This window comes from Ceratotherium simum, chromosome 6, assembly GCF_057802395.1.
Source record: "Ceratotherium simum simum isolate JZ-2026a chromosome 6, ASM5780239v1, whole genome shotgun sequence".
In the NCBI taxonomy this organism is placed as follows: Eukaryota; Metazoa; Chordata; class Mammalia; order Perissodactyla; family Rhinocerotidae; genus Ceratotherium; species Ceratotherium simum.
The window spans coordinates 75161191-75186418 of record NC_141905.1 but is presented as its reverse complement, the minus strand read 5'-3'; the positions used below and the strand labels follow the sequence as shown (position 1 = coordinate 75186418).

Sequence of the window (25228 nt, the reverse complement as noted above, 5' to 3'; positions counted from 1 at the left end):
AAGGCCGATGGCGGTGTTCTTGGAACCTGCTGTTCTCTGGGTTCCTGGGCGTGTTCTCCAGCCGCATTATGCGATAAAACGACATACATTTGAGGAAAGGAGCGCAGGAGGAGAGAACCGGGGCCTGGCCCTGCTCCAGCTTGGGTCTCCACTGGCTGCCTCCCCTGGCCCTGGAGCATATGGCCACCACTGCACCTGCGGTCAAGACCTGGTCACCCCAGGTCACCCTGAGGCTCAGGGCTGTGCCTCGGCTGAGGGCTTATGGTGCAACCAACAGCCTTGGGAAGCCTCCCCAAGTGACTTCCTCCCTCCCTGGGTGCACGCTCTTCTCGGTTTCCTCCCTGTTTTAAAAACATTCTCTCCACATCATCAGCCGTGTCTGTTCGTCTGGGGAGCGTGTGAGACAGACTGTCCTTGACCAAGGAGAAGGGCTGTCACCCATGGCCACACAGTCCTGTCCCCTCCATTACACCTTGGTTCCACTCACTGCCCTTGTATGATCCTCTCACCTCTTGCCTGGATAGCTGCGGGGCCTCCTCCTCCTAGCTGGCCTCCCAGTCTGCAGTCTGGGTAGGTTGTTTTTCTGTAAGCCTGGGCCTAGAACCAACGCCTCTGTGGAGCCATCCCCATCTTGCTCTTCCCTCTCCTGGGCTGCCCTGTCCTGGGATACACCTTGCTTTCTGCACCTATCTGGCAGCATTGCAGAGTGTATTTAATTGTGGGGCTCTCTACTACTGTGCTCTCCTCGAAGACTGACTTGAAGTGTTCTGCTTTCCTCCCACTGCAGGGCCTGGCACGGAGCTGGTGTTTGGCAGTGTTTGCAGAATCTACATTCCGTTGATTGAGCTCTTCTGCCATGGTGCTGTCTTGCCCAGGGTGTGGGTTCATGCTGGGCAAAACTGTGACAAAGAGGCCTCAGCCCTGGGCCCTGTTTTCTCCTGCTCGGTGCCCCCCTGTCCTCGTCATTACCACTGTTTATTGAGTGCTCATCCTGTGCCCTCCACGGTGAGGCCCTTACTACAGTCACTCCTTAATCCTCACCATAACATCTGCTTTCAAGGAACAATCTGGAGTCCACTCACACTCAAGTTTGAAACTCAATAATAGCTTGACGTGCTACCAATGGTTAGAAACAGAAGCCATGGCACTGAAACTGCCATGGTGGGGTGTGAGGCCTGGTGACCAAGAGGGGAGACACTCAGGGGAGGCAGTGATCTTCCTGGTCCTACACGTTCCCTGGGGGATGATCATGGGACAGTGTCGGCCATCTTGAAGAACACTCTCTCCTCCCAGGTAAAGAAAATGTGTGTAGGTGGGGCCCATGGTGAGGTCTGATTGGCTGAGGGCTTCCCGGCGGCAGCAGTGGATGGGAGGACAGAAAGGTCCCCTTCAGCAGGGGCCTGCATTGGATGTTCCTCTCAGAAGCCATCCTTTTGACCCTTTCTCAGTGCCTGGCACTTGCTTTAGGATGGCGCCTGCCAGCAGGCAGAGAAAGGGCTCTGAGGCAGCCCCAGCCCAGAGCCAGTGGGGGCTAGAAGCCTGCCTGCGCTCTGCAAATGTGCCCACCACGGTCTCTGGATGCTGGAGCACCTTACACCTCACTGAGACCTAGGGCCACCCGGTGGTCCCATCACCACAAAATCTACCACCACAAAGAGGCCACATCATAGCATGGCTTTTCCGTGATCCCTCAAGGTGACGGCAGAGTCAGGGAGGAGTCTGGACCCAGAGTCAGGGGCCCGACCCTCAGTCCTGAAGAGACACTGACTCACTCTGTGCTTGAACAGCTATCTGCCCCCTCTGGGCCTCAGTTTCCTCACCTGTAGGATTAGCGGTGGGGCTAAAGGCTCTGCTGAGGCCCCTTGAACCCCCACTCCCTCAGCTGGGGAGAAGACAGTGGGCATGAGGGCCAAGGAAGTTGGGAAAAAAGGGGTGTGGGGTGGGAAGTCAAGGGCAGGAAACCCAAATATATGGAAATGCTTGGGAGATTTTTAAATGTTCAATTCCCAAAAGTCCCCACAGGGGGCAGCTGACAGCACAGACACTGTGAGGAGACAGATGCAGCAGTGGATTTTGTTGATGTTAACACAGCGACTACATTGTGCCTGGAGCTTGGCAGGGCATGAGCATGAGCAGAACGTCTTCTCCCACTGTATCTTCGCTACAGAAGCTGTACCTGTGGATAAAAACGAAGGCTTTTTGAGTGTTGGGCATCCTTAAATGGCCGTTTGAATTGTTAAGCAAAGGTCATTGCTAAGGAATTCAAAAGGAAAGAGGGAAGCACTAGGGTTGAGGCTTCAGTTACTGGAGAACTGATGGCCTCAGGCTTCCAGTGTGACAAGAGGCCGGGCCCTAGGACAGGTAGGCTACTGCTCGGAAGTGGCCCCTGGCCTCTGGGTCCTGCAGCTGACAGGACTGTGTGCCCCTCGAGGCAGTGCCTGGAACTCTCACTGCCCTCCTTTCCCACAAGTGCATGCGGGCTGTCCGTAAACACAGTGGATTGGTTTACAGAAGGGCTCACTCACGCTTGGCTCAGCCACTCTGGGGACCTGACGGAACATTCCAGTAGCTACCATATATTGAGGTCTTACTAGCTGCTGGCAATGATGCTGATTGACTCGTGCGAACTTCATCCTCACAACACATGTGAGAGGAGGCATTATTATGAGTCCTACAGTACAGGAGAGGAAACTGAGGCCCAGAGAGCCTCAGTGGAAGAACCAAAATGCAAATACAGGTCTATCTGATGTCATGGTCCACATTTTCTCTGGTGGGGTCGCACTTCAAAGCTTCCTTGACCTTGCCTTCCAGACCTGGAGTCAGGAGATCTGGCTTTCCCCTTGGGCTCCCCCTCCCTGCCTTCCAGCAGTGGTATGAGCTGGTTACTTGAGTCTCAGCATTGGTATCTTCGTTTGTAGGAGAGGGCACGGCTCCCACCCATGATTGCTGAGAAGCCCATGTGAATAATGCAGTATCCCATGATAATAAATGTTAAAAACCTTTATAATTAATAAAAAAACGGTGCAGATGTAAGTGGTTATCATTATGGTTCTTCCAAGAACCACAGGCTTCTGGGGCCTCACCACCTTTGAGCCCTGAAGCTTTGCCCTGTTTCCTTTCTCATCTTCACCACTTTCTCTTTTGTATTTCATGTGTCTTTCCTTGAAGCCCCAACCCTATCTCCAGTCATATTCCTGGCTCTTTGCACCTTGAGCCCTGCTGTCAGCGGCCTGGCCTCCCCCTGCCCCTCACACACCACGTCCGTTGCCCCTGCTCAGCCCTTCCCAGTAGAAATCCCTCATCCTGAGAGATGCCTTGTGGCCTCTCCCCTCCATCACCACCTCTCCTGGCTCGCCTTCCTCCTCTGCCCTGGCCACTCTCTTTGGGCCCCCCAGGCTGAGTTCTTTTTTCTGTCATTTGACCTTTCATGTGAACCATAAGTCAAATCTTTTTCCACAGCTAAATTGTAAACTCCTTGAGAGTCGAGTGTCCTTGCATCCCCAACTCTTTGCCAGGCATACAATAGGTACTTAATGAAGTCAGAGAGGAAGGAAGGAAGAAGGTTGGGGAGGGAGGAGAAATAAAGGCTGAGCTACATTTCTCTTTTGATAGCATGTCATTGGAGGGAATTCTAGTCAGCAGGTTCCTTAGTAGGACTTGAAACCCCAATAAGGTGACTAAAATAATCTAACGAGATCTGAGAAGAGGTTGGACCAAAATCTTGATTTTCTTTAGCCTCCTAATAATTATTATTATTTGTTAAAGTGTTACTTACTGGCTTTTCCCAACAGCAAAATATTTCACTAGTTTGAGGAATTCAGCTTTTTTAATCCCTAAACTAGTTTGTGAGGTTTGATGCTGGTTTTGTTCTTCCTGTATTTCAAAAATCTGATGGCTAACATCTCACTTTTCTTAAGATAGATTTCCTCTGGGTCAAGAGGCAAGGGAAGCTGCACTCAGGCCACTGGACGGTTCAGATGGCAGCTGATGGACTCAGGGCCTGTGTGGGTGGGAGGGGGTGCTCAAGTACATTCTGTTCCGTTTCTAGAAAGAGAATAGAGCCGCGGCCTTTCCTCAGAAAAACTAGAAGGTGCAATGCCCTGGCTGATTAGGTCTTGTATTTGTTTTCCTTCTTCAAATCCACCTGTGAGCAAGTCATCTCCCAGGAACACCTTGTGTTTTTAAGATTCCAATGATACCACCTTCTTCTGACACGATTTTAACCACACAGTCCCAGGATCCTGGCCATGGGTCCACTTCCTCACGAGGCCCTGGGGAAATGACTTTAGAGGCCCAGTGTCCTCTGATAGGGGCAGGCAGGGGAGGCCTTGGCTGTACCTCCAGCCTGTACGGGGCTCCTCACCAGCCTCCGCGGTGCTGTGCTCCAGCTGAGAGGACCTTCTTGTTCCTCTGGCCACCTGGCTGGGCCAGCCCCTCTGTCCTCCCTGACTCACAGGGATAGCGAGGACTCACAAGGGTCATCCGGTCTGATGAGATGTGGCTGCAAAGTCTACCAACCAACCCTCCCTGCCTGGGGAGGTAACATTTCCTGGGGCCTGAGTTTAGCGACCCCACCTAACCTCCCAAACCTCAAGACCGTCAGTGACTGAGAGCCCAGGGTCTCCTTCCACAAAGCCATACCAGGAGTGTCCTTTTGGCCAGACTTGGGGTCTGAGCTTTGGGGGATGGTTGCTCTGCCCCTGTCAGGTCACTACCCCCACTTCCCTCCAGCTGCCACAGCAAGGACATCATGGGTCAGGATGAAGATTCCACAGTATTGCTACCTTAGCTCTCTCCTGTCCTATCTCAAATTTTAGATCTTTTGCTAAAACTTTTTCTTCTATTATCCTGAGAGTTCTCTGATCTTCCCCTTTGTAAAATGTAGCCACTCTCTAGCACATACTTATAACCTAATACCCTTCAGAAATTATTTCTTGTTTCTCTTTCTTATTTTCCCTCCCTAGTTTTCCTTGAAGGCAGGGTCGTATCTTCTGTACCCCCTAGATGATGCTGAGAACACCCTCTAGAAATGTTTTTATGCTCTCCGTTTTGTTTGCCTGAGCATAAAGGGCCCCAGATGGGTAGATTTTCTTATCTTTTCTGGCTGAACCATAACTGACTTTCTGGGGTGAGTCTCCATTACAATCACGAATCTCTGCAAACGTCCTTAGGCACAAGCCAGCAAAGATACATACACTGTCCTCTCCTCTCCCTTCTGCACCGTGATCTTGGCTGCACCCACTCGGGGGAGGGTTGGGTTCACCATGTTGTTATTCCAAAGAAACTTGACTTTCTCAATTGTTCCAACACCCAACTCTGCATCAAACTCATTGGAATGAGTGGAGCCTGGTTGGATAATCCCCCTTGACATACAGAAATAGAAACATTCCCATTCATAGAAACAAGTTCTAATGACCATATAAGGCCATGCCCCTCTTTTCTACTCTAGATTAACGAGACTATTTTTCCAAATTAATTCTGAAATCAAGTATGAAGAAGTGGAAAAGGCAGCTATATGGCAAGCTCAACCTATTATTCAGATATTGTTTCTTCAAACTCGAGTTAATTTCTCCTCAAACCTTTCTTATAGAAAACTATATAATTCCTTATCATTTTTTTTTTCCTGGAAGATTTATTGCACAGTATCAAGTTATCCCCTTTGTTTAACATAACAAGCATGTGTTACTATGCCAATCAGAAAATATGATACGTGGGGTAATATTGGATTTATTTTCTGAAAATCTGATCTATTGAGAGAGAAAGAACTAAATGCCTGGATTTATAATAGAGAAAAGAAAAATTGTTGGCAGAAGTCCGAAATTAACTTCAGTACATAAAGTAAATAATTTAAAATCCATTGATAAAGGGCATTTTAGTGCATGGATTTGAAGGCTGTGTATATCATCGAGATGTGGTGCAAAAAAAGGAAATTTACCTGAAGATATATTGGTGAGTGTTTCCCTTATTTCCGAACAAAGCAACTTGGACCTGACCGGTGGCTGTTCTCCCAGACAGTGTTACAGAAATCCCGTATCTCCAGCCTGCACAGGGGATAGAAAAGAGTTCTCTACATTCATGCACGAAATAGTTGACCCAAATCTCAGATTCCTGTCCCTGTCGCTTACACGGGGGCATCAAAGTATAAGGAATTCTACATGTTAATCTACGACTCAAACTAGGCCATAAGGAGAAACATGTTTCCAGCAGAGTCCCCTCTAGACCTGCACTGCCCAGTAAAGGGGCCACTAGCCGCACGTGGCTGCTTAAATTTAAATCCAAATTAAATAAAGTTAAAAATTAATTCCTCAGTTTCACTAACCACATTTCAAGCACTAAATCGCCACATGTGGCTAATGGCTACTGCACTGGACAACACAGAACATTCCCATCATTGCAGAAAGTTCTGTTGGACAGCTTTGCTCTAGAATGACAGTATGATGAGGTAAGATAAAAAGAGAAGGAACAAGGGCTTGTCCCCACATTTGTAGCTCAGGAGTGCAGTACTGAGACCACCTTGAGGGGAGGGTCTGTGTCTTGTCTCTGCATCCCTGGGGCCCTGGGCTGTCTCTAGCACAGAGCAGGGCTTAGCTGTCACCCAGATTTATGCCTGGAGTGATGTCTCAGTGCCCATGAGCACACACACGTATGTGCAAGCCTATACACATATAACCACACACTCACATACACATAGACACTCACACACACACATACACCTATGCACAGGCACATGCGTTCATACATACACACACCCACACACGTACACAAATACGTACATAAACACACACACATATCCTTTGCCTAACTCCTACTCATCCTTCACATCCTCAGAGATGTTGCCCTTGTCCTTCCTTCTGGTCAGGGCCAGGCCCTCTGGCCCACAATGCCACAGCAACAACCTGCCAAGCCCAGCACACTCAGAGCTACTGGCTCAGTTTCCATGTTCTCTGCCGGATTATAAATTTCATGTGCAGAGTGTCTTGTTCATCCCTTTATCCCCAGTGTCTAGCTAGTCTCTGGCCCATAAATAAATGTTGGTTGAGGAATGAAAATATGGTTTTTGAATTTTAATTTGTTGTTGTTAAAATATGGGCAACTATTTCATGTGTCTCTACATCAGTGGAAGGATTGATTAATCAATGTCTTTTTAAAAAAAATGTACATAGTGATGGAAATGTTCTATATCTTGAGTGTGGAGATGGTTCCATGACTGTTCATTTATCAAAACTCATAGAACTATGCACTAAAAGAGTGAATTTTGCTCTATATAAATTATACCTGAATAAATTTAACTTAAAAAACTGTGTAAGACATGTATTATATTTATGTGTTTATATAAACATAGTCTTTTTTTTACATTGTAACATCTTAGGGAACTATCATAGGGCACGTTGGCACAAAGTGGCCCAAACATGCCCTGTCTTTACCCAATGTCCCAGCCTTTCAGCAGATTTTTGAGAGAAATCACCCCTTCCTGATTCCCACCCACGCAAGAGGCAGCGCCTGGGCATCAGGTTCACATGGACAATGTGGGGGAAGTGGAGAGATTGGAGCTGGACTTCTTAAGGGGCCTGCCCCAGCAAAGAGCTGGTACTAAATAAATGTTTGCTGAATGAATAGAAGAGCAGGTGCATGTGACACAGTCTCAAAAATGAAAAGAACAATGAACTGCGGAGTGGTAAAAATTCAGGGAAGATGGCCATAGAAATGTGTAAATTGCTATTATTCCATTAGTTCTACTGTTTGCTTTCACTCATTTCACGCCATAGAAATAAAATGGAAGAAATGCAGACTCTTTCTAAATCCTCAGTTGAGTCTTAAATGGGGTAGTTTGGGTGGATGTGTCCTTTTTCTAAGATAATCAGAATGTGCCCATAAATATTTCAAGTTAGAGAAAAGCCCTTCATTTATGACAGAAACTAAACTTTGTTTCCTTGGGTGGGAAAGTCAAAGTGCAACTTACGGGCAAGACTGCTGGAATCTCCTGTGTTCAGGAAGAATTTCTGCTGCTCCTCACTTGTCTTGCTGGCAAATTGATCAGCATAGTGGCCCATCTACGGGCACCCTGCATCTGGACAGGGGAAGCACTTGTACTAATGAGAAGAGAGAGATCGGGCTATAGGGTGTGAATTCGTCTTTTTATGATCCATCCACCTGGGGGAGCAATTTTCCTACAGTCTGCTTCCCCATTTGTAACAGGAAGGGGCTTGGAACAGATAATGTGTAAATTACCTTCAACCAGGACAGGGTTCCAAGCCTGATGCACATCACATCAGAATCACTTGGGGAACTTTAGAAAATACTAGCACCTGGGCTCCAGGATTGATCAATGATACCTTCTATGGAGTGATGTGCTGGTCAATGATTAACAGCTAACTCTGGGACAGAAAGCCCTGACTGTAGCATTTACCAATTTCTGTGGTGTAAATACCCTGTCACTGCAAACATGATATCACTGAATGTGGAGTTGGGAAGAGATGCTCACAGTGTCTCTCACGAGCCAGAATAGGCAGGCTGCAGCATATCATTTCCTCCATCTCTCCCTCTGTTGCCAGCTGCATAAGGCACCAGCTCCCAGCCTGGTATATAGAACCCCAGCCTTCACCTTTCATTCTTTCTGGCATGTGAATTCTTCTCACACATTCTTCTATTCATGCTCTGCCCTTCTCTTCCTTCTAAATTCTATGATTTTACAAGCCAGATGCAAATGTTGCCTCCTGCAGGAAGACTTTGTAGATCGTTGAATTGACTGCTCTTCTCTGATTTCCCAGTCTTCCTTGCCCACATGACTCATCTAGAATTTTAGCTACCTCCTGCCTAATTTTTTTTTTTTCTTTCACTCCACAGGACCATGAACTCTGAGAGGCAATGCAAAACAAGTAGGGGATGGTCAGAAACGGGTGAGAGGGTGCTGCAAATCCCAAACACAGAAGGACAATAGTTCCACAGAGGGACTCAAGGTAGAAAAATAGCTTACAGAATCAAAGGTCCTATAGGAGTCGCAGGGGTATGCAGCAAACCCATCAGAATTGAGGATGCTCTCCAAGTAATACTTGTAGCTTCTCAGATGTTTGCAAGCCACAAAGTCCCGGGTTCCTGGGGAAACAAATGAGAACATCTGCACTGGTGGTCGAGGGGCCATGACAACTTCTCTTCCTCTCTCTTTCCAAGTGGGATGGTTCCAAAGTGGGACCATATTTTCAGAAATTTAAGATAAGTCCAAAATCCAGACACAATAAGGACACTTAACATATAGAGAGTGCTTTCTGTGTGCAGGACAATGTTCTGAGCGCTTTACATGTATTGTCCCTGTAATCCTCACCTTTCCTAGGCGGTGGGTGTCACACCATCCCTAATTACAGAAAGAGGTGCAGGTTACAGCCTCAGATTTCTGATTACAGCTAGTAAGCGGCAGAGCTGGGAATTAAACCCAAGCCCATGCCTCTAAGCTCTGTGCCATCCCGTGTCCCAGGCACCAGGCTTGAAGACATAACCAGATGTGACATGACCTCCGAGACATGACAAAACCAGGGCAAGGACATTTTCCTGCTGTGTTTAGGCAAATAAAAAGGAGATTGAGTAGCTTTAGGCGGCTTTGTAAGAGCATCCCTTTCACTCTCATAGTGTCTCACTCCTTCTCACAACCTTCCCTGGCCCCTACAACTCCTGCCAAGTGACAGGTGTCACAGCACACCTTCCAGACCTGGCCTGGACTTGCTTGGCCATTACTGATGGAGAGTATATGCTACCCCATCCATGCAAACCCCCATAAGGCTGTAAGACAGACACATAAGTCCTCACCCTTAATATTTGCTTTGATGGTGTCCATACCTGCCAAGGCATTTGATCAAGCAATAAAAATCTTTACTCATTAGATTTGGTCAGACCACTAAGGGTTTTAACCTGTGTGATGCCAAATGATGAGTTTGGCTGAAAATTTCACCTGTCCATTGTCCTCTTGATCTTATTAGATACAGAGTCAGAGCTGTCTCTGATGGACGCCCTTTATCTCAGCGTGCTCCACCAATGATCAAGAATAACCACCTCGAACAGCACGGCCTCCATTCTAACCTTCCTTGCCTGTGATTGCTCCTCATTCCTGACCCAGCACAGAGGGACGATGACTCTCACTGTGCCAATGGCTTTGCTATGAAATGATTGGGAAATTCTCATTTTCTCTATGGAATTGAAGCCAGTTACATAAGCTTGAACCATATTGCTGACTGCCAAGGGAGAATTGGCAGAAAGATTTTCAGTTAGAGTCAGGATATTTACTTTTGGGGTATTTCCTTTCTTTGTTAGGTAGCTACCAATTGATTGTTGGAGTTATACCTTTAAGTAATGGTTTTGTAATTCTTTGTTGCCTGTGCATTTCAGGACACTCACAACAATGTTTTAAGAAAGCACACAATCTGTAGAGCTGGGATATAACAAATGATATATATACAAGGGGGATGTATATTTATAAAGAGCCGTGTGTTTTCATTTTTAAGATGTGCTATGGGCAGGGCGCTGCTCAGCCCAGGACGTGACGCCCCGGCTCTCTGGCTTTACCTGTCAGATGCCGTCTGGCCCACAGTCTGCAGGAGCACGTTCTTCTTGGATCCCCGCATCTCCTCTCCTCCATTTGGGAAAAAGTCAAAGTGACCCACCCGTTGGTTTATTCGAAAACCTAAAACGTTTGAAAGAGCAATGAGGTTTTCATAAGGCAGGGCTCTCCATGTTAAAACACAAGCGCACACGCTCACAGCTGGAGCATCATGGGGCTCACCCATGAATGGGGTCAGAGGAGCTGCATCCGTGTGAATCACATCAACAAAGTCAGCGTCAGAGGGGTGGAGTTGAACATCTTCAGGAGTACTCTGGAAACTTGCTTCTACGGGATCCAACCCTAAAAGAGATGGCCAGTGCTGCAGAAAATAGACCTGGCTGTAGATGCTGGCAGGATTGAGGTTTACAGTTGCCCAGGCTGTGTCTTGCACCAACTGAAGAGACGCCATACCCTGCATTTGTGCAGTCCCATGGCCCTGGGTATTGAATATGGGGACATGGATGCTCATTACAAGAATGTTCCAGTGGCATGGATAGAGAAGGGCAGAAGAGCAAAGAAACTTAGTTTTTGTTTGAGCAAGGATTTTTTTTTTCCATATAAGATTCTCCCATTTACTTGTATATCTTTCTTCTTCAATATTCTCTTTCTCTTCCCAAGTTTGAAGAAAAAAGGGGCAAAGTAGTATGATGTCATAATTAAGAACACAGACGCTGGGACCAGGCTGCCTAGCTCCAAATCCCTACTCAGCTATTTCTTGGACAAGTTGCATGACCTTGGATGAATCACTTGACATTTTTTGTGCCTCTGTTTCCCTATTTATAAAATGGGAGTAATAATATGGTTGTAATAAGATTAAATGAGATAATATATGAAGCATTAATCACCGTGCCTGGCACATCCTCATGGACGTATAAGTAAAATATTAATTATTATTGTTTCCTCCTGACTATATTTCCTTCCTTCTTGGAGGGCTCCTGGATTTGTCGACAGGTTTTTGGAGGTTTGATGAGAGCACTGAAAAGGCATGAACATGATTGTCTGTTGAAAAGAAAAGGGAGAGTTCTTAAAGGAAGAGTCAAACGACAGCAGAACTGGGTTTCAACCTCAGTTCCCTCACTGATTAGCTGTGTGGCCTGGGGCAGGGTATTTGCTTCGCTGAGCCTGTTTCTTCAGTTCTGAGGATTCAGTGAGAAAATGTAAAGCACTTTGCACAATATTTGGGATAAGTAGGCACTTAATCTATGCTACTATAATAATTACGTTAGCATTATTATGATTATATTATATAGATATATTTTGTTGTTGCTGTTATAATTGAAAGGCTTTGCTTGGGCTAAAGGATGCTTTTGGTGTGATGGTGGCTGGGTCTCTTCCACCAGCAGAGGCAATGGAAGGATAATTCTCATGTTCTACTCTGCCCTTGATTTCAAAGAGAATGGGAAAGGAAATGACAATACGGATCCTTCTTAATTATGTTTGTTTGTGTTCCCACCAGCCTTACTCTGCATTTTCCTGGGTGCCCAGTCCTGCTGAGCAACCCACGCCACCAGAAAATTAGGTTCTAGAGAGGAGGGATGGGATGGAGGCAGAAGAAGCAAATGGAAGCAAAGGAGAATGAAGCCGCCACCTCCTCAGCCACAAAGACGGGCTTCCTCGGGGCTTCCTAAAATGTTCTGTGCAGGCTCCAGCCAGCTCTGCCACAGCCAAGGGGACAGTCTCCTTAGGGCCAGCTCTCAGTTGGGCTGCAGTCTTGTACCACATTGTGGGGTTACTGGGGACCAAACCTGGGGCCCTGCCCCTTGTATCTTACCCGTAATCCTGCCCAGGCCTGGAGTCCTGCTCCCTGCCTCTCCAGCCGCGTGGGCTCCCAGGCTGTGGCCAATGAGGTGGACTTGGGAAGGTGAGTAGCTGTAGTTTGCCTGGAGAAGGAAGATTGTGTTTTCAGGACATTTTGTACTGTGGTTTTTGTACCGTGCAAACCTAATGTTGTTACTCCTCTGCTGAAAACCTTCTGTGGCTCCCACTGCCCTTAGGATCAAGCCCAAACTCATTAAGAGAGCCTCAGAGCTTTCCTGACTTAACATCTGTTTTTCTAGACTCTTCTCTCGCCAAACCCTTTGTGGAACTGTCAACCCCTCATATACATCCTATTCTCTCACTTCCGGGCCTGGTTTGGACTTCTCTTCCTGTTGTTGTCCGTACCCCAACCACTTGCCCAGCTCGCGTTGACACAGCCTAGCCATCCAGCCCCACCCCCTCCCCATGTGGATCAGCTGCCCCCCATGTGCTGCCATAGAGCCCTGCACTCCCACCCCCATCAGAACCCCGATCACACTCTGCTGTCATCGCAAGTCTTCACTGGAACCTCCTCCAAGGCTGGACCTCCTCCCTCCTCTTTACCTCCTACCACAGCTCCTGCCACTGTGCCACTGTGTTCATCCAAAATATTGGGTGAATAAGTAAATGACATAGAGCTACGAGGGGTTCACACATGTTGGTCTCAAAGATATTCACCCACATGTACTCATTTATTGGTTTCTAGTGTCACAGTACAAATGCCACGGGTTTTGATTTCTGCAGGGATGCAGAAGTAGTTAGACCAATTGGTTCTTTTGTAGACCGTTTAACCATAAGACAGAAATGACCAGCACCTTTATCTGGTATAGAAAATAGTCCTGAAGAATTAGTGACTTAACTGAAAGAATTAAAGCCTTAAAAGATTAGCTATAATGAGAGACCAGGGCAGGAAGAAACAGCTGAATTGATTGTGGCAAAAGAAATTCCCCAACATCAACAGGAGCACCAGGCCAACGGAGCTGGTATGTGCCCATTGCACATGCTGCTATGTGGCTCTATCTGGCTCTCCCTGGACAGAGACCACTCGGTGTAGTGGAGTCTCCCCTGGAGCTAGATGGTCTTGGGCACAAAGGACAACTCTTGTATTCACCTGCTATATGATTTTTTTAGCAAACTGGTTAACCTCTCTGGGCCTCAGTTATCTCATCCATCAACTGAAGATGATAATAAAAGCACCCTCACCTAAGTGTTAGCTATTGTTTTTCCTTTCACTCGTGTGTCACTATTAAGGTGAATTTCAGAGTTTTAGCAGTAGGACTCTGAGAGAAATATCAATTCTTTCTATTTCTTCTTTAAATAGATAACTCCAAGCTGCATCTTTACCCAACAGAGACCAGTGGGTGCTGCTTGCCTCCTCGGCAGCCCAGCCAGCCGACTCACCGAGAGCATGCTGAGCATCTGGGCCACCTGGGCGCCCACCACCCGCACGTTGTTGGTGGCCTGCATGTAGCTGGTTTGGGAACCTTTCCTCTAGTCCACGCAGATGCAGTTCACCTCCTCCACCTTGAACATGTTCTGGTGTTGGAGAGACACCAGGGAGTTATCATGGGGCACATGAAACCACATCCAATCAGAGCTCAGAAATGGTCGCCAACAGTTACTACTGGCCGTTCTTCTGTCTTTCTCTAGCTGGGCTGCCAAGATAAACTAGACTTTATTAGGCATCCTGTTGTCCACTGGGAGTTATCCCTCAGAGTGAATGCTATGAGAAAGGCAAATCCATTCCCTCTCTAGCTTACAGATTAATTAAAAGCTGGCCACTCTCTGGTTTTCTTCAACCTAATTCAATAAGGTTGCTTTGGTTGGGGGAAACAATTGCATCATTAAAGAATGATATCTTTTTTTAGATTAGCCCTGAGCTAATACCTGTTGCCAATCCTCCTCTTTTTGCTAAGGAAGATTGGCCCTGAGCTAACATCCATGCCCATCTTCCTCTACTTTATATGTGGGACTCCTGCCACAGCATGGCTTGATAAGCGGTATGTAGGTCCACACCTGGGATCCAGGCCTGTGAAACCCTGGGTGCTAAAGCGGAGCATGCGAACTTAACCACTACGCTACCGGGCTGGCCCCCCAAAAAGCTCTATCTTGGAAAGATCTCATGCGCAATCTCTGGGTCCAGGGTCTAAACAACCTTGTGGATTTGACCGCTAGGGGCCCTTCACCCTCTCGGCAATGCCGCAGATTATTACTGAAGGGCTTGCCTTCACCCCAGCCTCTGGGCATTTACTAAGGTTTAAGGTGGGAGGGAAGTGTCACTATTTTTACAATCAGGATAGCATAATATTTCGTGGGGGAAATACGTACTTCAGATATTTGAAAAATAAAACTGGCCTGATTTGAAAGAGATTGAAGAATTCTGAAAGGAAAACTTTTTCCTGGATGTCAAAGGAACTGACATATCCTCAGAAGTTCTACTAGGGGGTAGATACGACCAGCTTGAGTTCAAAATGGTGCTATAAATTTAAAATCCACATAGAAACTTTTCACATATATGATATTAATGTGTGAGATCACACACAGAGATGCTGAGAGTTGTTTTCTCAGGACTTTTATTTTTAAAGCAATCCTGAGGAATCTCTTACAAACTTGGAGAATATGGGGTATAAACTATGTCTTACAGTTTATCCATTAAGATATTTATTAACGATGGGACGGGAGAGGTACCAAGACTTAAAAGCCTGGTAAACCACGGCCAAATGCAGAATGACTTTAATTTTCTGGGTTTGTAACTTTTCCTGTTGATGTTATAGGTCAGAGTTATTAACGTGTGTGTGGAAGAGACAGGCTGCTATGGTAAATTCTTAGGTGTCAGAAAAACAGATTGAAGCAGTGTACACACAGAAAGAAAGGATGATGATATTTTGTCTGTGTATTTGTGTGTGTGCCTGTGCACATGTGTGTCTGTTTGTGTGTGTGCATGTGTGTGTGTTCTTCTGTTGTCTGTCGTTGACAGACTGGGGACAGGGTCTGGGGCAAGGGTCTAAATGACCTTGTGGATTTGACATCTAGGTCAGAAGGACAGACAACAGATGCCATTTGACATATAGTTTTGACAATCTCTATTCTGCCATTTTAGTCATCCAGTCAGCGTTGGGTCTCCATATCTCAAATAAATGGTCATAGCAGCACATCTCTGACTCTCAAGGATGTGGGAAAGACTTGAACAAAAAGAACATAATCCCTCATTTACAGAAATATAAGGTACCCTCACTGAAAATGGAAGCAGACAACATTTAGCCTTGATTTAAGCAGAAACGAGATAGTGCAAGTATTTGTTCACATAGCAAATGTCATTGCTTCAGGCTACAGAGGTAGTCCAGAAATGTGGAAGGGAATTCTGAGTTTTGTGAAGACAGGCATTTTACTTGCATAAAGGTCCCTAATACTTTGTTTCCACACTCATTTATCGTGATTGCTAAAAGGGAGGCTGTAACATTAACAGGAAGCAGTGGCAGCAGCCCCCAGAGCCAGCCACAGGGATTAGAGCCGGCCCCTACCTTTCACATATCCAGCAGCCAGCTCTCATCTCCCTTGTCTATGAAGCCCTGGATGATGAACCGAGTCTTCTTGTCTGTTTGAAAATTTGATGCCTCAACCGTTGATAGATCAGAGGGAAGGAGACTCTGTGACAAATGCAGAGGGGTTGCATGTTTTTGCAGCCCAGCCACTCAGGCCTGTCTCTCCCTTCCCCACCTCTGCCTGTCTCAATGCCATGACCTCTCAAAGCTTAACATAAAAGCCATCTCTTTCAGGAAGCCCACCCTGACCTCCCTTTCCCTGCCACATCTCCCCAGGTCAGGAATCACTACCTCTACTGGGGCTGGATTGTGGCTCACAGTCTTACCTTCCATAGGGTTCTTGTTAGATGGTAAGCTCTCTGCGGCAGACCAGAATTACATAGCCAGCTAGAGGTTCTGGCAGATGTCAATCATTCATTCTTTTCAAGCCAACATTTTACTGAAGACCTACTCTGTCCAGGTCTGGAGAGGCCTGGGGGGCAGCTGAAGGGATGGGGTGGGGCAGAGTATGGTGAAGGAGGAGGGTACAGAGATAAGGAACTCCTGGTCTGCAAGGTGGGCACAGCCCCTCACCCAATTATAATGATGTTAAAATGACGGAGGTCTCACTTGAAAGATGTTTGTGTTCTTGTTGGTGTAGAACAGGAAGCGGGTGCTGATCTTCTTGGGGCTCCAGGGGAAAACTTTCAGGGGCCTGATTGCAGTCCCAGCCCAGGGCTCGGAGTCAGAAAAGCACCCAACACGATCATAGCAAATTTCTTTTCCTAGAGAGAAAGAGTGACTCTGCTCAACTGTCGGCTCCCGAGGCTGGGATCTGGGACATCTCTGCTGCTCAGGCCTGGTCACTTCCCTGCCTCGGACAGTCTGATGACCATGCAGACACCCGCCTCTGCCCCACCCACTCTCTTCTGGTCCCCAGTGCCCACCTTCTGATCTGGGACCAGTCCCATTGAATCCCATGGAGACGCCAATGGTGCATCTGCTTAGAACCACCATCAAAACTTAAAAGTTCTGTGTCGCATCCCCAGCTCTTTAGATATATTTATTGGACTAATGTGATAACGGGCGCTGATAAGTCTGTGTGTTAACCCAGGCAGGTGATTAATGCTTTACCTGGAAGAGTCTGGCCGAGGGCACCCTGGGCAAGAAGGCAGGCTGGTGGGAAGATGCTCTGAAGTGGGTCCCCCTCAAACTACCTCCTCTCCCAGGCAGAGTGCCAGCCCCACCTGCCTCTCTCTGGAACCTCGGTGTGGTCTGGGGCCACTGGAAGCCCTGCCACGGCTAAGGCTTTCTCTGGCCAGTGCTGAGATGCTGTGTTTAAGCCCTTCCCAAGGGGCAGGCGTGATGTTTTTACGTTTGGCTGCTCCCAGCAGGAAAAGTGCGATTGTCCAGATGTTCACCATCTACAATAAATCCAGACATTCTCAGCCTCACCACGCATTACCAGAACAGTGAGTGAAGACTCGCAGGAATCCAAGGCTATTTGCCTCGCCTCTCCTTCACAGCTGGTGGGAGGATGGCAAAGGTGACTTACCCTTTCGCATGTCCCAGGCATCCCCTCCCTCTGGATCGAGTGTCTGGGTCATTTTCATATACTCGAGCGTTGTCATTTGGACACTGCTTCAAAGAAACAGCAGGTGATAATAGAACATGCTGTGTGCACTTAGTATTTTAATCTACACAGATACACAAAACAAGATTAACAATGGTGGTCTAATCTTCCCCCAAGTCTGGGAAGATGAAAGAATGCTTGATTAAAAGAGGATGAGAAGTCTCTAACTTTGTACCTATGTTCCTGTGCAGGTAATTGTGAGCAGGGTGGGCTCCACTTTCTGATTTTCTATTTCATCACCAAGCAGTTTACAAGTCCCAATAAGGAGACAGCAGCAAACTCTAATAATGGAGGATAGGATTTTTCACTCGGAATAGATGGAAATGCCCTGCAAATAGCTGAAAGTAATGGGAAGTGTCTGATTAAGAAAATCTCCTCTCTGTCTCTATCTCTGCATCTCTCTCTGGCAGTCTGGTAATACCCAAGTACATGAGCTTTGGAGACGGAGTCAACAGCCCTCACAACAGCCTCTGACCTCAATCCCCCATTAATGACCTGTTCCAGTTATCTGTGCCATGTAATGAACCAACCCGAAACATAATGGTTTAAAAAAACAGGAATTATTATAGCATCTCACTATAATTTTGAATAGCTGGGTTCTGGAGCCCCTAAAAGCCCATGTCACCAGACCATGTCACATCTGTTGAATTTCCCCAGACCCTCTGAAGCTTGCACACCTGTCCTACAATTCATGAGGCTGTCGTGAATTACCCACAGACCCACACATCTGTGAGCAGCTCGGCCAGTTCACACAACAGGCACATAAACCTTCATGTACCCCACTCCCAAGTTAAATATGCCTCAGTGTCAAAGTCCACACTCCTCCTGAATAACCAAAAGAGTGGGGTACAAGCCTAGGGGCTCTCCTATTAAGAAGATGGAAAGACGTCCCCCAGAGTAATAAAGAACAGCTGCCAACAGTTACTGAGGCTCTCCCACGTGCAGAGTTTCCACACTTTACATGTATAACCTAACCTAAGTCTTACAACAACCCCCTGAGGTAGACACCATTATTTGCCTCCCCTTACAGGTGTGGAAACAGAGGCAGAGAGAGATAAATAAATTGCCTACAAAATCACACAGCTAATGAGTGATGAGATGGGATCCAAATGCAGACTATACAGATGAAATGAGTTGTTGAACATTCAGTTATTCTGAGCAAGTTATCAACAAGATTTGTTGAGTGTCAACCACATAGAAGAAGGGAGATACTTACTGAAATAGAAAATAAATTTGCTCCTAGACTGCCAAGCCTGAGCCATCTGGCTGACCTAAGTGATGAGGTATTTACGCTTCGGAAGTCTGCTCCTGTGGACTAGGAAGGTGCTGCAGCACTTTAGAAGGACTGCGGTGAAGTCAAAGGCGTTCATGCCCTTCTTTGACATCACAGTGCTGACACAGGAAGAGATTTCTGACAGTCTATGGTAGACAAGTAGGTGAATGGTTGGTAGTGTTGTCAGATGACCTGTCTGCCTCTCAGACCTCTTCTCCTCCTGCTGTCCACTTGGCCCTCCTCACATGACACACTGGCCTCCATCAAACATGCCAAGTCCTTTCCCACCTCGGGGCCTTTGCACTTACTGTTCCCAAGGCCTGAAACTCTCTTCCTAGACCTCTACTGGGCTGGCTCCTTCTTGTCATTCAACAATTTGTTTAAATGTCACCTCTTCAGTGAGGCCACCCCTGCCCAGCCCTGAAGCCCTCCCACCACCAGCCTCCCACCTGACCCCAGACTCCTGCTCCTTAGCACCTTGTTTGTTTCCTTCCGATCACTTGTCACAAGTTATAATTCTCTCTCTTTTGTATCTGTTTATTTATTTGCAGTCACGCTTCCCACCTGGAATGCATTTCATGAGGACAGAGACCTCATCTGTATTGGTCACTGTTCTACCCCCAGCTTCTAGAACGGTGACTGGCGCTGAAGTGGTTATGAATTAATGAGAGGATGAATGTACACATGAATGGAGTTCTTAGGCATTTTATCCTTATTCTCAGCGAATTTCAGGGCTGGGAAAGGTGAGAGGGCACAGTTTTGGGAGGGAAAAGAGAGTTGTCCTTCTTCAGAGAAGCAGGGAGAATGTGAACATCTGATTAGATTTAGGAGACACAATCATCACATGACCTGTCACAGCGTGCCCAGGGGTCAGGCCCCCATGCCTATTTCCCCATCAGCTCACCTCACTGCCAAGGTCCCCTGTGGACTCACCCCAAGGGAAACCTCCCCGCCTTGGGGGTTCAGTCGTCGAGACCACCTAAGGTGGTCAGAGCTGACGTGGAAGTCCTTCAAGCAGGAAGGGAGGGTATAATCTCCAGCAGCCACTTGGGTCTGGTGGGGCGAGCGTGTGGGCTCCAGAGACTCGAGGGGATGGGCCTGGGCATTCAGCAGTAGTATTTTCCTTAAAATAATTTTATCTCACTTCTGTTTGTAAATAGATAATACATGTCCCTATGCACCCGATACAACGCAAAGTTAAAAATGTTCCTTTACCAGCTATTTGCATGTCCTTCCAGAGATGTTGTATGCATTATGTACACATATATTATACTTATTTAAAAACAAAGACAACTAACACATTCTACACACTATTTTGCAACCTGATTTTTAAAAATTAACTATGTGTCTTGAACATCATTCCTTGTCAGTGCATATAGATCTACTCTAATCTTTTATCAGCTTCACAGTATTCTGGTATTTGGATGTTTATTTAATCAGTCCTCTATTGATGAAAATTTGGTTGTTTCCAATATTTTATTGTTAAAAACAATGCCTTAGGGGGCTGGCCCCGTGGCGTAGCGGTCAAGTGCTCATGCTCTGCTGCTGGCGGCCAGGGTTCGCATCCCGGGTGCACACCAATGCACCGCTTGTCAGGCCACGCTGTGGCGGCGTCCCGTATAAAGTGGAGGAAGATGGGCACGGATGTTAGCCCAGGGCCAATCTTCCTCAGCAAAAAGAGGAGGATTGGCATGGATGTTAGCTCAGAGCTGATCTTCCTCACAAAAAAAAATAATAAAAATATAATGCCTTAATGAATATTCTTATACATTTGTTGCTTTCCACTTAGATGGTGTGCCTGTGGGAAAAATTCCTACAAGTGGAATTTAAGGGATGAAAGATATGTGCATTTAACATATGTATGTGTATGTTGGCTATTTTCACCACCCTCACCCCTCAAAACAACAACAAAGTAGAGACCATTAGCTATTTAAACGGGTAACTTTTTAGAGGCATGTTAGCTATGGTTCTTTTGGTTGTAAGCAACAGAAAAAAATTCTGGATAGCTACATTAAAAAAAAAAGAAAGGAGAGATTTACTGAAAGACTATTGGAGCATCTCAAGTAATCCATGAAATTCTTGAACCGTGAGATGCAGGGAAGGAATGCCAAGAAATGGGACCACCCTGGAAACCTTGGTTGTCCTCAGATCCCCACTGCCTTGGACCTGATTCTGCTGCAGGCACTTCCTGGCTTTGTGCATCTCAGCTCAGAATTCTTAATTACCAGACGATTGGCCTGATTAGGTCAGGAACTGGCCCTGAATTAATTAGCAATGGGGAGTGGGTCCTAATGGGCATGCCTGGCTGAGGGAACCCACCTCTGTGCACCCAAAGATGGAGGTGAAGTTGTGAGCTGGGCAGCCACTGTAAGAGGTATGAGGCTCTGCACTAATGAAATAACAGTCCTCAATCAGCTGACTCCAATTAATTTGTACAAACGTCCAGTGAGTGGCTGGTAGACAGGGGATTTCTTTAAAAGTATTGTTTGTGTTTATCACACCTTGAAATAATGAAGAGATAATCTTCATGAGTTACCAAGAGTGAATGATGACTGCGGAGATTTCCTGCTCAGAAAATCTGATCAGGACTGTTGTGTTGGTTTATGGTGAGAAGAAACTCTGTATTCATAGGCATTTGTTATGTAAGAAGAAGCTGCCATGGAGCACTTTGTTTTCTACAAAAGTCTAAAGCAAGTAAAGCAGAAAGGCGCCGTCACTTCTGATGAGAGCGGTGAGGATCAGGCAGTACAAGAAGGTCAGAGAATGGAGCCGGGGCTGACCCATCACTGGGAAAACCCTCCTGACAGCTGACTTGTTCCTGCCCCAGCTCCAGGCTCCCTGGGGACAGAGAAACAGGTGAGAGACAGTGATAGATGGATTGTCAAAGTGGCCACAGTTCTTCCCACTCCTGCACCCCCCATATCTCTGCCCTTTGTCATGTGATTTTGCAGCTCCTTTCATCAACAACTGGAGTCTATTTTGCCATCCCTTGAGGCCAGGCTATGTGTGTGACTTGATTTGGTCCTTAAACATGATGGCAGCTTGGAGGAGCTCAAAGCCAACTGACCCCCAAGTGTATGAGAGATCCAGCCAAGATTAGCAGCATTGCTGACTCAACTCACTCTGACCACAGACACACGAGTGAATCCAGCCAAGACCAGAAGAAGCACCCAACTAACCCAGAGAACTCTGATATATGCTTACTGTTTAAAGCCACTGAGTTTGCTGACAGTTTGTTATGCAGCAGTAGCTAACCAATACAGGAACCCAGCTCAGCCAGGCCTGAGATTCAGTGAGAACACCTATCGTTGCCCTCACTGTCACCATTCTTGGGCACACAGCATCAGTTGAGGGTGTATTCTTTCCCAAGACAGTGAGGAGCTCCCCACATCTGTCTATAGGCACTGTGCTCTAATGCACTGGCTCCTGATTAAATGGCCTGGGGGATTTAATTGGACTAAACCCCTAGCAGGACTGGAGTCTGAGCTGCTTTTTCTCTAGATCCTGCTAGGCTAATTAATTCATTCCACACCAGATGGAAAGATTTCTGGGATTTCAAATAGTGATAACAACTGAAATATGTTGAATAAACTTAGATCCTGGTCATTTTCAGGAACTTCAGGCAGAATTCATATGCACGCAAATCTGTGGATCTCTTTTGAAACTATAACTTCGTTTCCACCAGACAGCTCTCCTATCTTCAAGATATGTAACTCCTTGAAGGTCAGAAAGGTAAAGAGAGAGGTTACCAGGTATCATCTACTGTGTTCATGTGTCCAGATGGAGCTGAACGGCTGCTTTCCCCAGCCAGTCAGTTCTGTCCATCTTTTCTCCCCCAATTTCAAGTTCAGAACGTTCAGATACCTTGTCATCTCCTAAGAGAACAATCTTGTGAACTCTGGGGGAAGAGTAGGATTGGTTCAAGCTGTGTTCTCAGAGCCCCTTAATTCAAACAAGTTTTTAAATTGAGAAAGCTATTTTCTAAATCATTTTCACAGCCTGGACACTCACCTGCCTTCGCTTGAACCATGTCTCTAACTATCCCTTGAACTGGCAGAATTTCTCCCTGAATGTTGTTGTAATGGCAGTGGGGTTCAGGACTTTGGCTTATCATCAGTCAACTATTGACTTCTTTCTTTTTCTTTTATCAGAGATTCCCTGTGTGTGGAAAATGAACTAGGCTTCTGAGTGTAGCCCAGACTTCCCAAAGTCCTTGATGACCATTGGTAGATCCCACCAGTTCATGTGTGCTGGCTAAGAAGTAAAAATCTCAGGGGCCAGCCCGGTGGCGCAAGCGCTTGGGTGCACGCGCTCTGCTGCAGCGGCCCGGGCTACACCGGTTCGGATCCCAGGTGTGCACTGACACACTGTTTTGTCGAGTCATGCTGTGGCGGTGTCCCATATAAAGTAGAGAAAGATGTGCATGGATGTTAGCTCAGGGCCAGTATTCCTCAGAAAAAAGAGGAAGATTGGCATCAGATGTTAGCTCAGGGCTGATCTTTCTCACAAAAAAAAAAAAAAGTAAAAATCTCAGGCCACATAGACTCTGGTCCCAGTTGGGGAGAATTAGGCCCAAAAGTCTGCACCCTCTGTAGGGGACCTGGGCATTTCCAGAACAACCCTCAGCCTTCAGAATCCCAGAGTGCTGAGAAATTCTGGGCCAACTTGAACAACAGAGCAAAAAATGATCAGAACTTGCACTGCATGTCAGTACCAAAGGGATTGATTTAAAACCAAAACTGGAACATTTCACTTCAAGATGTCCTGGGGAAAACCTAGGTCCATCAGTAAATAGCCTGGGACCTCGGACAAGTTAAAAAAGCTCTCTGTGTTTTAGCTGCTTCATCTGGAAATGGGGGGAATAAAAGTACCTGGCTTATAGAGTACTGTCAGAATCAAATGAGTAAATACGGATAGAGCACTTGGACTAGCGGCTGCACACTCTAAGCAAAACGCACGTGTTAGAAAAACAAAAACACGGAGCTGGCAGTCAGTCGCCTTCTGAAAGTCCCTCTCAGAGGAGTGGGCTGAAGCGCAGAGTCTAACGCAGTTGGATCTTAACATCCAACCTTGAAACAAAGAAATTCCAGCAAGAAACAAGCTAAAAATAACTTGTTGAAAGTGGGTCATTTAAATATGGACTGGCCCATCCTTTCAAACTGACATGGAGCTCCTGCATTAAGGGAAGAAAAAATTTGATTTAGGGCTATAAGAAGTAGAATATTTCCTTAAAATTTGACTCAGTTCAGAAATAGATAAATAAACTGAGTAAACAATTCATTTAAAACAATTAAAGCAACGTGTAAACTGCCTCGTTACAGTGAAAATGAATATCCTTCTTAACAAAAGGGTTTTTAACAGATGTATTTTTTTAATCAAATTCTTTTAAACCCCTTCGTTCTATCTTATTTGAGTAAATTTGCAGATAATCCTTTATTAATTTCTTTTATTATTCATTATTCATCATTATTAGTATGCAACTGGAAAGTTTCATAAGCTATTCCTAGTAATTATAATTGTAAACATTTGTTAAGCACTCAATATGTATTAAGCAACGTGTTAATCTCTTTATAGAGAGATTCAGGCCTTTAAAAAATGCCATCTATACACTGAAGATGCCAAAGTTTACTTGTCTAACCCAGACTTCTACTCTCAACTCCATGCTCATATATCTGACTTCCTACATGACATTGCCAGTTGGGTGTCTGATGAACAGCTCAAATTTGACATGACTAAAACTGGCCTTCCTCCTCAAACCTGTCTCTCCCAAAGCATTCCCCATTTCAGTCAATGGTATCTCTATCCTTCCAGTTGCTCTGGCCTAAGCCCCAGGAAGCCTTGACAACTCCTTTCATTCAGAAATTCGCTCCTCCTCTGCGTGGTCCATGTACGTTGCAGATGCCGGCCTCGTCCTTTCTCTGGGAGTGTGCCCTAACTGGCTTAAGCCAATCAGCACTTTCCACTTCCCAGGCCACAGGCCAATCGGCATGAATCTCAGGAGTTTCGTTTGGAAAGATTGGGAGGGAGATGTCTTTCTCTCTCTTACTGGCTGTAAGACAGGAGGTCTATATCCCCAATTGTGGTAGATGGCTCTCCTTCAACTGGGAGGGGAGCCAACCTTGGTATAAAACCACAATCACAGACAACAGAGCATGGGGACAGAAAGAAAGTGGCTCTTGAAGAGGTTGTTGAGTTGCTGGATCAACAAAACCTGAAGCCTCCCCCAACTATGGACTTTCCAATTGTGTGAGTCAAAACATTTCTTTGTTGTTTAAGTCAGTTTGAGTTAGAGCTTTTGCTTCATGCACATGAAAGCATCATAATTAATACAGATTAATTGTACTTAGCCAAGCCTTCACATGTTGACCAACTTGCATTTACTTTGGTGAAACATAGAATGAAAAGTGTTTTCGCTT

At 46.2% G+C, this 25228-nt stretch overlaps 1 protein-coding gene across 1 annotated transcript; it reads right to left on the bottom strand.

Moving 5' to 3' along the window:
- Positions 1 to 2094: 2094 nt before the first annotated feature.
- Positions 2095 to 17330, bottom strand: PNLIPRP1 (pancreatic lipase related protein 1). The gene is given in 13 exon segments (XM_087433015.1): positions 2095 to 2176; positions 5196 to 5363; positions 5936 to 6041; positions 7961 to 8090; positions 8975 to 9093; positions 9428 to 9448; positions 10571 to 10669; positions 10769 to 10888; positions 12360 to 12468; positions 13787 to 13921; positions 15907 to 16032; positions 16537 to 16691; positions 17282 to 17330. Coding segments are annotated over 13 exon segments (1419 nt in total).
- Between the last annotated feature and the right edge of the window lie 7898 nt (positions 17331 to 25228).